Here is a 14222-nt window from a genome sequence, read left to right on the forward strand (position 1 = left end):
AATGGCCTGCACACACACACACACATGCATCTCCGTAAACAAAATCCACATTATTTGGCTTCATCAATGTGTGCAGACTACAGAGCCTTTGTAAGATTACATGAGAGAGTGCACGGTCTCATGCCGACATAAACATTGAGTTGACCGGCGCTCTGCAATGCACAGACACACAAACAGGATGCTTTACAGTTACGATACACAAAAATCTTTCATTTACGCCCATGTATACATACAGTATATTTGGTGTGTGTGCGTGTGTGTGTGTGCGTGCGTATATGTGTCTCTCTCTCTCTCTCTCTTCCACACACACCTGCAAACAGCGCTCTGTGCTTGATGACCTTCCCCTCCACCTCTTCTCGTCTGCTGCTGGACGTTGTCATGGTGATACGAATCTGCTCGGCCTGCAGCTGGCGCAGCAACGGTTTGGGCAGGTTCTTCCACACCCCGCAGATCTGTAACACGCACACACACACACACACACGCAAAGTCAGGCAGGTCAATTATAGTCGTGTCCTTGCATGTGAAACCTCATGTCAAGGCAGAGGGTTAGTGTGTGCGTGTGTGTGTGTCCTGCCATAGTTACGAACTGAAAACATCGGCATATTTCTCTGTCTCTCTCTCTCTCTCTCTCACACACACGCGCACACACACGCGCACACACACACACACGCACACACACACACACACACATGCACACATCTGTCCAAGACATCAGGCCCAAGGCCACAAATGGGAACCTTTGGCATTAAAACTGTGTGTTGGCCCTTTTGAGACGAGTGGGGCCACACACCTCATAAGTCAACGTCCAGGAGTAATCTCCCATTTTAATTATACCAATACGCCCTCCTCCTCCTTCTCATCCTCATCCTCCTCTTCCTCAACAGTGATGTCAGGGGTGAAGAATCCCTGTTTGAAACAGTCCCGTTCAACCGACCCCCCCCCCCCCCCCCCCCACTCACCCCGGACTGTTCTCTCCAAGGCCCTCTGGTGCTTGACATCGGATAGGGGGCATTTGTCTAAAAATAATAAAGAGCCAATTTGTGGGGACCTACGGTATATTTAGGGGGCTCCTGCTCACATAAGATGCCTGGCCTGAAGCAGGAAGTGGTGTGTGCTGGTGACACAGCCAGGCCCCTGGTGAGTGTGACACACACACACACACACACACACCCCGATACCGAAACACACAGATATGCACTCAGTAAACTCGTCTGTGTTAAGTTAAAGTTTTTGGACCCGTATAAAAGTACACACACAGGCTTAAATGAACACTTAACGTAGGATTTTTCTGTGCACACACACATTTCCATTTGTATGTGGATACATAGTAAACAGCCACTCATGCACACTTGCACATCCCTCTCTCTCTCTCTCACTCTCTATCACTTCCCCTCGCTCATCCCCTTTCTCTTCCTCTTCCTCTCACTCCCTCTCTCTCGCTTTCTCTCTCTCTCTCTCTCTCTCCCCCCTCTCTCTCTCTCTCTCTCTCTCTCTCTCTCTCTCTTGTTTACTCTAAGTGGTTGTGACAGTGTCGTGTGTCTTCCCAGTCAGGCCACTTGCACAATTTCACTTGACCCATTAAAATCAACAGTTTACTGGCCAGCACTACAGCGCTGGGACTGCGGTGTGTGACTGTGTGAGTGTGTGCGTGTGGGCTGTGTGTACTGTGTACGTCCGTGTTTACTGCAATCAAACTGTGTTTGTGATGTTCGAAGAGCAATGAGGCGAAGAGTCAATAGTGTGTGTGCTCGCACACGCATGTGTGTATTCAAGTGCGTGTGTGTATACGTGTGTGTATATATGTGTGTGTGTGTGTGTGTGTGTGTGTGTGTGTGTGTGTGTGTGTGTGTGTGTGCGTGTGTGTGTGTGTGTGTGTGTGTGTGTGTCTGCTGCTGCTGTTTATTATTACAGGTTGAGTTATGAGGAAGTGGTCAGACTTTGAGTCGAGAGTCACGGAGAAAGAGCGTTTATCATGGAGATACTTAATCTCCCTGTCCCTCTCTGGGGACCACATACACATATACACACACACTCACCGTCCAGGGCTCATTTTATAACACAACCACACACACCACTGATGTCCACGTTTTCACACCCATAACCACGCACGCAAACACACACTTGCACGCACACACACACACACACACACACACACACACACACACACACACACACACAGACAAGCACAGCCGCAGCGGAAGTGGGATGTGTGTCAATGTGGTCAAGTAACCTTACCATGTCTGACTGTCCCTTGGGAACCTTGTATTCGAAGGCTGTGGTCCCGTCCGAATCGAGGAAGACAATTTTAATGGGACGGCTCATCCTGGACAGCAGGAGAGAGAGAGACAGAGAGAGAGAGAGAGAGAGAGGGGGGGGGGGGGTACCATTTTAATACAGGGTATATAACAGGACAATACAGTACAGGTATAATACAATACAGGAGGATATTGTTAGGAGAAAGTGCGTGTGTGAGTGAGTGCGTTACCTCTGGTAGGTGATGGAGAAGGCCAGGCTGGTTCTGGTCAGAGTGAAGCGGGCTCGGGCCACTCCGCTGGAGCTGGGGAGCCACGAGTCCCTGGCTCCAGTCAGCACGGCTACGAAGTCTATAGCAGCAGGAGAGAGAAAAACCATTCATATTAATCAACACACACAGACATACTGTAAACTGCTCAGTGTTCATTTAACTCACACTCCTACACTCCCAATGTTACAAAGGGATATATTTGATAAATGTTTCTTATGTACCTGCTATATATCACTTTTTATTTATTTATTTGGGGTGTATGTCTTAGTCCAAGACCAAGACTATACACTAAGATTTTGTGTATGTTTGTGTACGGTTCTGTACGTAGTAACGTATGTGGATATTTGTCATTCCATCTTTGAGTACTCTGGTCATGCCTCAATTGAGAGCCTATTAATCACCTGGTTAAGGAAGCTCTGTGTATGTGTGTGTGTGTGTGTGTGTGTGTGTGTGTGTGTGTGTGTGTGTGTGTGTGTGCGTGCGTGCGTGCGTGCGTGCGTGCGTGCGTGCGTGCGTGCGTGCGTGCGTGCGTGCGTGCGTGCGTGCGTGCGTGCGTGCGTGCGTGCGTGCGTGAGCATGCGTGTTTTCCTCACCTGTACGGCTCTCTCCAGGACCCATGTCCTCAGAGCTGAGGTAGGAGCGGTCGTTGTTGTAGGCCTTGTCTTCCTTGCCCTTGTCCATGTGTCTGTCCTTGCCATGTCCCTTCCCATCGAAGAAGTCAAGGCCGTCCATCTCTGATGGCTTCTCGTCTTCTGGAGAGGAAACAGAATGGAATGAGACATGTTCTTAATGGCTTCCCTGTGTCGTCAGTTCTTGGAGGCCATGGAGCCGTTTAGGAATTTGAGGAATTAAAATGTGTCCAGTTTTCTAAGAGAGTCTAAATAAAACAGCATAGACAAAAACGATAAACATTTTCATGAGAAATAACGTTTTAGTAAAACATTATGTCTTCGATGTTGTTCCTTTTTCTGGTCATTGTTTCAAACGTGGCTCAAAGATGTGGAATTCATTTGAGTCACTTCTGGAGTAAATTCACATGCTTTTGTCTTCACATGCTTGTTTGGCTTGTAAACAGAAAATAAAGTCACGAAAGGGAAAGACCCGTTTAATCGACTCAACATGATGTGTAAAACGTGACAGTAAGGTGTCACGTGCTGTCAAGCATATCAAATTTCAGACTGAGAAGAAAAAGAAGGTTTCAGATCCATTCAATAACAAAGACAGTAGTTAAGTGATAATAGTGCGCCATGACAAATTGTTTTGACATAAACATCAGGTTAATTAGCCTTGGACTCAACAGCAAATAAGGGGCTAGCTTTATCTCGCTGTCACTTTGCGCAAACGTGAGTAGCTTTTGTTTTTGCATAAGAAGACACAACAAGTCATGTGCCCAGTTTTTGAGGCTGTTTTTTGTTTTAAGTGTCTGGAGCATATTATGATGGGAAAAAAACTGTTGAGAGAACTATGGTCTGTCATGCTCTGCCCACCTCTCTCTCCTAAAACAAAACCTATGGATTGCAGCTTGCTGCTAAAGTAATTGCCCCTGTAGAGGCTGCTCTCTCTGTCTGTCTGTCTCTCTTTCTGGCTGCGTCTGTCTCACCCTGCCAGAGGTAACTGGGGCTGAGGCGCACAGGGTGAATTAGGAGTGACAGCGGAGTGCGATCCCAACAATGACCCGCTGTTCCACACACGTCGTCCTGATGTAATGTGTGCATATTCCAACCGCTTGCTCACACAAACACACACACACACACACAAAAAAACACAGACATGCACTCACACAGTGACACACGCAGAGGCCCCCGTGCAGTAGCCGCCGTGCACACCGTGACGTGGGTAAACACACACACACACACACACACACACACACACACACACACACACACACACACACACACACACACACACACACACACACACACACAGACCGTTAGTCGCCAATAGTTTTCCCTCCAGGAACACTTAGCTAGACTGTCTTTTATTTGCTGCATCTCATTTTCTCTGTCTGTCTGTCTGTCTGTCTGTCTGTCTCACACACACGCACATGCACACGCACACACACACACACACCGTATATGATCCAGGGCTTCTGCACAGTATCACTCTCACTTCCTCCCTCTCTGCTATATAGTATCCTCAGGTGCTCTACTTATTTCATATGCTCATATGTGTACATATAGGTATGCACACACACACACACACACACACACACACACACACACACACACACACACACACACACACACACACACACACACACACACACACACACACACACACACACACACACGTTTTCCAGCACTTACACAAACACCCGACCGGAGTCAATGCCAAAAACTAAGGCAAACACTCACTCGACCACACACACACACATGCTTGAACCTTTCCAATTCCTGCTACCCACAGACAGACCCACCTACACACACACACACACACACACACACACACACACACACACACACACGCGTGTGCACAGCTGAATGCCGTCCGAGTGATGGAGGCCATGGCGCTTTACCTTTACTTTCCATTCCATTACCAGACACAGAGAAGAAAAACACGCAATCTGCTGAATAACCACACAGCATTAAGACTGGCGTGTGTGTGTGTGTGTGTGTGTGTGTGTACACAGCTGCGTGCATGACCACACAAACAATTCTAGGTGAAATAACATGTGTAGTAAAGGTAAGTGGCGCTGAGGGACTAAAGGGAAAAGAGTTGTTTCTGATTGGCCCTCTTTAGAGAAACACTCTGCTTGATCCAGTCCAATAGGAAACCAAACAACGCAGACTGTAGCTATCAGCTCAGAGATACATAAGGTACCATGAAAGGCAGGAGAAAGAAAGAAGGAAAGGAAGAAAGAAAGAAAGGAGAAAAGAAAGAAAGAAAGAAAGAAAAAAGAAAGAAAGGGAAAACTGCAATCATGCAATTATATTGCATAACAAACTAGCAATCTAGGGGCAGGCTTTTCCGATCACACACACAAAAACGTTTAACCAAAACATGCTTTCGTTATAATGCTCATTTTCCCTGAGGACACTTTGATCATGTCGAGGTAAAACTGGAGCCAGCTACAGCTGCCAGTCACTATGGTGTGATGTAGTCATGGCTATTGTGAATACAGATACATGCCTGATTTGTACTTGGTTACGTGCCGTGCCGGTGCCTCTAAAATATTATATTTTTGGGCGCGAGACACCAACGTGCAACCCCAGTACAAACCAGGCGTGAATGGATTGTGTTGTTACCTTTGGGGCAGGACTTGCAGCATTGTCCAGACAGCAGGATGGGTTCGTCGCAGGCCGGCTCGGGACACTCCGCCTTAATGTTCTTGCAGTTGACTTTCCCAAACACCTTCCCACGACGGCTCTTTTGCTAAAACAAAGAGATATAAAAAAAAAAAAGTGAAAACTCCCCCTATGTCTGTGTCTGTCTAAAGGCTATTTCAGACACTGAGCTCTTTATTAAGGGATTCACGTGCCAGGTGGCTTAGATTTATTCTTTGACTCTGGTTTCTGTAGCCATGTCACATGTCTACAGCTGTGGGCTACAAGACAACTTGAAGGTCAGTGAGGGGATCCCAGTGAATCTCCGGAGAATTAAACATGACTCAAACAATAAATTGATTCATAATGTAACTTTTTGTAACACTAGAGCTGTACTATCAGAGATCTATTTTGGACCTTCTAAAAGCAAAATGTGATATAGCTCTGTATTTGTGTCTCCAATTAGCACACAGCTGGTAGGCAAAATGACGTGGTGCAGTGAGGGAAAACATACCGTTTCACAGTAGCACTGGACACAGTGCATGACCCCAAAGGGCTCTCCCAGATCTGGATGCCAGGAGTCCTCCAGAGAATAGAAGCGTCCTCCAAAGGAACATCCTGCAAAAAGAGACACGGCTGATTAAACGAGGACCATGGGGAACCAACAGATGGCTGTAATCAAACAGTAAGTGAATCTAATCAGACCACAGCCACGGCCAAAAATATTTGGACCACCATCATGGTAAAGAAATGTACTGGACGTTCTGTATCGCTAACCCCACGATGCAGCCTCGAGTCAACGCGCCTATACCCCATGAAAGCAAACGTGACGTAACATCACGTGAGATGAGAAAGAGAAAAAAAAAGCGCAAATCAGGCATGGGCTGGAACAAAGCATGTGTCAAGTGTGTTGAAACTAATCTCATCCAGTCCTCCTGGCCCATGTACATGCATCATGGGATGAGCCAGGAGAACTCTGGATCACTGGTTCTCAAACATTTTTCGTGTCAAGGACCCCCAAATTGATATGTAATTTGGCCGCGGACCCCCATTTGAAAAGATTTTGTGCCAGGGACCCCCCATCAGAGATTTTTTTCTTTTTTGGTCAAAAATATCAGATCTACACACTCACAACGCATCACGTAGCAATGCGTTTTGAGCTTGTAGGTCGGTCATTTTTTCGAAACGTTGAAAAATAAGTGTTTAAACTGAACCACTGCTCCGGATGAAGCCTGTTGTGCAGACGTTCATGCTTTATGCATTCAGTTCACAACATGATGCGCATTGACATGTGATTCACTGGAGAGGCCATTGAAGCACATGTCTACTGCTACCTCTACTGATCTGCGTTCAGTCTCAGACCGCAGGACCTAAAAGACTGTTCTGACTGGAATTGAGCTGTCTGGTTTCAGGACAAAATCAATGCATCACACAGCTGTCTGGCCGTGTTGGCAGTATAATTGGAAATGACTAAAACGTCACTGCAAAACAACAATTCGAGGTTTCAAAATATATGCCAAAAAAGAACAATTATTTGGGGTTGAGGGATGGGTATGGGGCTGTTCATTTTTCCTTGAATAGGCCTAATAATCAAAAGGCACTGCAACATGGGTCAAGACCGAGTGTGCATGCTTTTTGAAAGATCCCTTTCATGGCACTTGCTCATTTCAATTTAAACAACTATGTTTGTGTGTGTGAAAGGTTTCAAACATTCAGGGACATAATAGCCTACACCCCTGAATGTTTGATATATTATAGCAGTTATAGTTCATGCAATGTTATGAGTGAATGTCATAAAGCTCTATCAACAAGTGCACACAAAGAGAGAGAGATAGAGAGAGAGAGAGATAGAGAGAGAGGGGGGGAGAGAGAGAGAGAGAGAGAGAGAGAGAGAGAGAGAGAAAGAGAACGTGTGTGTGTGTGTGTGTGTGTGTGTGTGTGTGTGTGTGTGTGTGTGTGTGTGTGTGTGTGTGTGTGTGTGTGTGTGTGTGTGTGTACATTTTATTCACAGAAGCTAAGCCGTCATTGCCTTTCCAAAAGGTGAGGTTTCCCCATGCCAAGTTCACTAATGTTGATGGTTGCGTTGCCTATAGCAGTGCTACCAACCTGGTTCACATTATTCTTTCATTAAGTGACTACACTTGAAACAGTCCTGTCCAGTTAGTGTGAGCCAAGCTGAGGGCCGCTCGCCTCTGCCTGAAAGCTCTCCCCAGAAATAAATAGGCCCTTGGCAGAGCCAACGCAGCCCTAGTTCTGGTCCAGAGCGTTAGTGAGTTCTCTCTAATGCCCTGTCAGGAGCAAAGCTCTGCTCATAGACAAAGAATTCCACTGCCGTACGGGGTCTCCGTCTTTAGTAAAACATAAACAAAACTATTTCGCTACTCATCAAAACAAAGGCTGTTTTGTTTTGTTGAAAGTCTATTCTCCGGGGTGGGGAACGTCTCAGCACCCCACCTTCTCTTTATAATACACTTTTTGGGCAGAAAATAAAATATGTCCTGCAGACGGAAATTATTGTATTTACTCCACTGCGCCCTCTACAGATCTGGACAATATAAATGATCATTGACTACAACTGTAGAGGGCGCTGTAGAATAAATCAAAGCATTTCCATCTGGCAGACATATTTTATTTTCTGCCCAAAAGGTGTATTATACAGAGAGGGTGAGGTCCTGAGACGTTTCCCATCCTGGAGAATAGACTTTCAACAACACGAAACCCTAAACAGCCTTTGTTTCGGTGTGTAGTGAAATAGTTTTGTTTATTTTTGACCAAAGTTGGAGATTTTCGGTCTATGAGCAGAGCATAGCATCATAAGCAGAGCGTTAGAGAGAACTCACTAAGCCCCTGCCCTCACTTGTGAATAACTTGTAATGGAAAGCCGATTGATTACGGTTTCCAACATCAGATAAAAGCTTATTATGGCATGATGTTCTCAACGCTTTCAATTCGTACGTAGGCTAGTTAAAAAACACATTAAACAACGAGGGGATTTTTTGAAGCATGCAGCATGGGACCAAATTGCATCCTTTGTGGTTATTATGACTAAGATGTTTTCACATGAAGTAAAACCGCAACGTGCATAAACATGTGGAAAAGCAAGAGAGGCGATGTGTAATTAGTGTCTGTATAGCAGGCTAGTGATTTAATTCAAACGACCCACTTATACGGATCTGAATTGTGATATTTACAATTTTGCCTATACATAGCTAGATGGATAGATAGTCTATAGCCTACAATATTTGATCTCTCAGTGCTGTAATGTCCTCTTCTAATCTATGTTTCATTTAATATAGGCTACCGTTCATCTCTTACCTAACAATCCTTTGGAAGGCTGCGGTTCTCTCTCGGACTGGATGGGCAGCGCTGGAGGCTTCAGCCTGGAGGCCACGGAGGAGCCATGGAGCCACGCGACGCACAGGACGCACAGCCAGGCGCGCATCATCCAAACACTCCCAAACGTTGTCCTTTCACCTCTATTCGTGACGATCAAAAGAGTCTCTTTAGTTCAGAAAGCCTCCGGTGATTAAAATCTTGTTGTTTTTTGTGTTGGTTCCTTCCTTTTCTTTATGTACAGCGACTTTGGGTACTTTGAAAAGCGCTATAAATCTGAGCTATTATAATTAAAAAAGAAAGACGTTGACCGTTTAAAAAATAAATCCCCAAAAAGATTGTAAAGTTCTCCCCTGCGTCCGAGCGTTAAGTGACCGTGTGGAGACTAGAGTCACGTCCTTTTTAAATCATCCGAGTTATGCGAGACAGAGAGGGAGAGATGAGAGAGGTAAAGTGGGACAAGTAGACAGAGGTTTTCCTAGGATAAGGATATGTCCGTTTCGACCCCAAAAAATCTTATGTGTGTCCAGTCTCCGCTGGGAAGCTTTCTGCTTTATACTCTCCTGACAGCTTGGAGCAGGGCAGCAGGCTGGGAGGGGAGGGAGGGGAGGGGTGGGAATGGGGTGGGGGCGGGTGATGGAAATGGGACGAGGAGGAGGAGGGTCAATAAGTCCCCAACCGCTAATGCTTTGATTGATTGATTGATTGATTGATTGATCATTGAATACTTTAATAACAGTTTGCAAAAAAAAAAGCACAGAAAGTACAGTTCTATACACGGTCTGCTAAAAGGATTAAAACCCAAGAAAGCAGTATGGATTGTTTCCATTGAGGTCCTGTGTACTCAATTCATCGAAACATTTAATGACAGACAGATATACAATACTATGCAAAAACATCATATAAACGAGTAGTAATCAAAAATACAAGTATGTACAGCATTTCTAGTGAGCTTGGACTTTTTACAGGGCCAGTTCTGAATTGCAGCCACCTGTAAGTGCTCTTTCAGAGCGATTTTGAAGGAGAGTAAGGATAACATATATATATATATATGTTGGTAGGGCATTCCACATTCTGGTGGCATAGCAGTGGACCGAATTAAACCCCTTTGTTTGAGCCAAATCTGTGTTGAACGTGATTTGTGGAGCTCCCTCTGGTGTCGTGATTGTGGACGTTTTTGACGTTTTTGAAGTAGTTTGACAGGTACATGGGTGTCTTTGTGGTGTAGTGTATCTCGTATAGACCAGGCCCATTGCAAGTTGCTGTACTCTGTCCTCTACCCTGGTCCCTGAGCTATCCCACCCTAGCAAAATGAGCAGGGGTTAGATGAGTTTTAGGTGTGAGGCCAAGTAATATATTTCTGAACACCTAGTGAGAGACATGTACAGTAAGGAATGTGTGCGTGCATATCTGCATGGAGCTGCATGGCCATCGTGTATTTACTCAAGTGCGTTCAGAGCTGAGACCTAAGTGGCTTAACAGAAACAAATGAAAATACTTGGAATACCTTCATGGCAACTTTTCAAATTGTCTGGGCCCTTCTTCTGCAATGCTCTGTCCTCCTTTAGACCCTTTTCGGTGCTTATTTTTTGGATTTACCCAAAAGCCTACCTTCACAAGCGTACTTAAAAAACAATTTATTATGAATTAGGAACTCTCTGGGGACATTTTAGCCGATTCATTAAATGTCATACCAATGTCAGCCAATTCGGTGCTGCTGCTATAACCTGCAGTGTAAGGTCCTGGATGATTCTTACATTGATTTGAGGATTTTGTCCCCTTGTTAAACTAATTTGCCAGTTGAACCAAGAGCCCAAACGGTCCCCATGGGAAGCAGATCGATATTACCAATGCAGCCATGAATGATCATTCATAATATTGTGAAAATCACAGAATAGGTTCAAGCTCATTGCTATAACATAGCTATAACACCCTATGACTTTTTTTGTATTATCCTTTTAGCCAAATGTCTGACTGCATCTCGTGCTGCTTACATTTCTGTCTGATAAAGTATTCAATCAATCAATCAAAGCATAACCTACAAAGCTCCAATTAATAATATTGGACCAGTTATATATACTACTACTACTACTATAATTAATAATAATACTAATCATACTACTACTACTACGACTAATAATAATAATAATAATAATAATAACAGCAACAACAATAGGCTCTACAAATTATGATTTGTTTATGGTTCACTTATATGGTTCGTATCTGACTCGTCTCTTAACTGCAGGTGGCCTCACTCTAAAGAACCATAAAATAACCTTAAATAAACTAATTCATCGTGGGGGTTGTTTGTAGAAGAGCCATATATCTTCGATAAGACCCAGTGTCCAAACATGATGGTACTGATTGATGATACTCCATAAAGATAAGCTAAGTCAACCCTTTTCTGTTTGTCACTGGAATTAGCTAATGTATAGATCACATAACAATAGCACCAACAGCACATTGTAGAGCTCCCAACTTTATTATGCAATCTTTATTGCATATTTACAGCATTAATGTAAGTGTTAAAGGTTATCTGGGAAGCCACCTAATGTGGGTAAACTTCTCAAGAGTTTTGATTAATTGATTGATTGATTGATTGATTGTACTTTATTAACCGTTTGCAAAAAAAGCACAGAAAGTACAGTTCTATATACAAAAGGATGCTAAAAGGATTAAACCCATGTATGTTTCCATTGGGGTCCTTATGGAAGCATTTAGTGACAGACAAATATACAATAGTATGCCAAAAACATAGCAAAATCCATAGCAAAACAAGCCAATTAATTTCGTTTAAGTCGTTACATTGAAATGTCGAAACTTTGAAACAAGTATCAAATACAACCAGTCTGTGTCAAAACTGCAGGCCTCGAGGTGCGAGCCTACAGAGCAAGGTGTTATTGGTATGCATCTGTCCCATTAGATTCACTTCCATCACAGTGTTGGAGTTCACACACAGAGAGCGCCCCCCACCCCCTGAATGGGAACCGATGATGGTCTGTTTGTAGTTCATCATCGGGTGATAATCGGCGCCTTTATATTTCATGCTATACGCAAGGTGATTCATTATAGGGAGACATATGCATTGCAAATAGCCTATTGGAGCTAACAATACCAGCTGATTGAGGGCCATCATTCATATCCTATACTGTTTCGTGTATTGGAGGTTAGTGTTAGACTTTACGCATGACTTAAACGAGTCCCCATGTGGCGCACAATATCGGTCGTGTTCTCAACATATAGCCGATACTTGAACAAAATGTTCACAAACAAAAACACAATGTTTGTGTTATTGTTATTAATATCCTTTAGGGGGTTTAAATGACCCGTGGCGCTGTCCATGGTGTGCAGACTGAGATTACGCATGGATATGTGTGTCTAATCGTCTATGATTTTCATTTAAACTATATTGCAAGGTCCTCTCATTCATCCCAGGAATCAAAGTCCATCTGGGGCTTACAATCTTTGGCGTGTGTTTCTGGTTAAAATCAGTGTTGGAAAGTAACTAAGTACATTTGCTCTCAAGTATTGTACTTAAGTACATTTCTTTAGGTATTTTTACTTGGAGCATTTCCAATTTTCAATACTTTTACATGTCACAGGCAAATATTGTACTTTTACTCCACTACAAGTATTTGAAAATGTTAATTACTAGTTACTTTGACGATGTATTATTATTTCAAAACATACACAAACCACTTCAGCCCTATAGGCTACTTTGGCTATTCCCAAATGATTTTATACATTTGGAAACTTGCGAAATGGGACATTATGCATAGGCCTAATGAGGTGGCAACGTTTTACTTTTGGTATTTCATGCCAATACTTTTGAACTTTTACTCAAGTACATTTTTAATACCGGACTTTTACTTAACTGGGAGTATTTATACATGGTGGTATTGATACTTTTACTCAAGTAAAAAATGTAAGTACTTCTTCCACCACTGGTTAAAATTAGGAGAAGGGTATACGAGCTAAGGAGAGAGACTGCATGGAGGGGTGGGGGGAGGCTCTTCTGAAGTCATTTCTAATATGCCAAGAAACATTACTGTCCAATAAAATCGATTAACCGTGAACGAGCATTTTATGAGACTGGATAAAGTTACACTTCCGATCGAGACTTAATTTGGAACAGACACACGGCAATGTTCTTTTTTTTTTTAAATATCACTCAACGGTATGTGGTGGGGTATTATTGTCTCTCTATCTGGAGAAGGTGTGTGTGTGTGTGTGTGTGTGTGTGTGTGTGTGTGTGTGTGTGTGTGTGTGTGTGTGTGTGTGTGTGTGTGTGTGTGTGTGTGTGTGTGTGTGTGTGTGTGTGTGTGTGTGCGTGTGTGTGTGCGCGCGCATTGATGGACACGTTTTGGAAGAATCCCAGACAATAGGACCTACTATCAGTGGTGTAAAGTAACTATAAGTACATTTACTCAAGTACTGTACTTAAGTACAATTTTGAGGTGTTTTTACTTTACTGGATATAATTAGATATAATCAGTACTTTTACTTCTTCTCCTAAGAGGCAAATATTGTACTTTTACTCCACCGCAATTATTTGAGTGGAGTTAAGTTATTGTAGTTATTGACATTCTGCACGAATGAGTACTTAATACTTTTGGTACTTTAAGTACATTTCATTTTGATAATAATGCTTTTGTACTTTTACTCAAGTACATTTTGAATTCTGGGACTTGGGGGAGTATTTCTGCACTTTTTCCACCACTGCCTACGATAAAGGATGTGGACATACGTTCTGTGTATTTGAGTCTCGTTTCCAGACACCCTTGTTGCATAAATGCAACTTGTTTAATTGTAATCCCCCCCTCCTCCCCTCTGTCTGCACTATACGGACCGCATCCTGTTCTCTGGGCGTGTTGGGAGGTGTGAATATTCAGACAGAGCACTGGGACAGGCTGGCAAATGTGTGTGTCAACCCCCCCCCCCCACACACACACACACACACACACACACACACACACACACACACACACACACACACACACACACACACACACACACACACACACACACACACACACACACACACACACACACTCCACCCACCCACCACCTGTTCAACAGCCCATGAAACGGCCTGATGCAGT

General features: G+C 43.7%; 1 protein-coding gene across 1 annotated transcript in view; it reads right to left on the reverse strand.

Annotated features, from left to right (window-relative positions):
• Positions 1–9619, reverse strand: part of chrd (chordin) — a 21280-nt gene extending 11661 nt beyond the window's left edge. The window contains exons 1-7 of the mRNA XM_084064732.1: positions 9103–9619; positions 6302–6405; positions 5770–5896; positions 3118–3276; positions 2486–2603; positions 2236–2323; positions 311–452 (exon numbers count right to left, since the gene is read on the reverse strand). Of these exons, the coding sequence (XP_083920858.1) occupies positions 311–452; positions 2236–2323; positions 2486–2603; positions 3118–3276; positions 5770–5896; positions 6302–6405; positions 9103–9232 (868 nt within the window). The 5' untranslated portion in view covers positions 9233–9619. The remainder of the gene's footprint in view (positions 1–310; positions 453–2235; positions 2324–2485; positions 2604–3117; positions 3277–5769; positions 5897–6301; positions 6406–9102) is intronic.
• Positions 9620–14222: the final 4603 nt, after the last annotated feature.

This window comes from Gymnoscopelus microlampas (assembly GCF_963454915.1).
Source record: "Gymnoscopelus microlampas genome assembly, chromosome: 8".
NCBI classification, from domain to species: domain Eukaryota; kingdom Metazoa; phylum Chordata; class Actinopteri; order Myctophiformes; family Myctophidae; genus Gymnoscopelus; species Gymnoscopelus microlampas.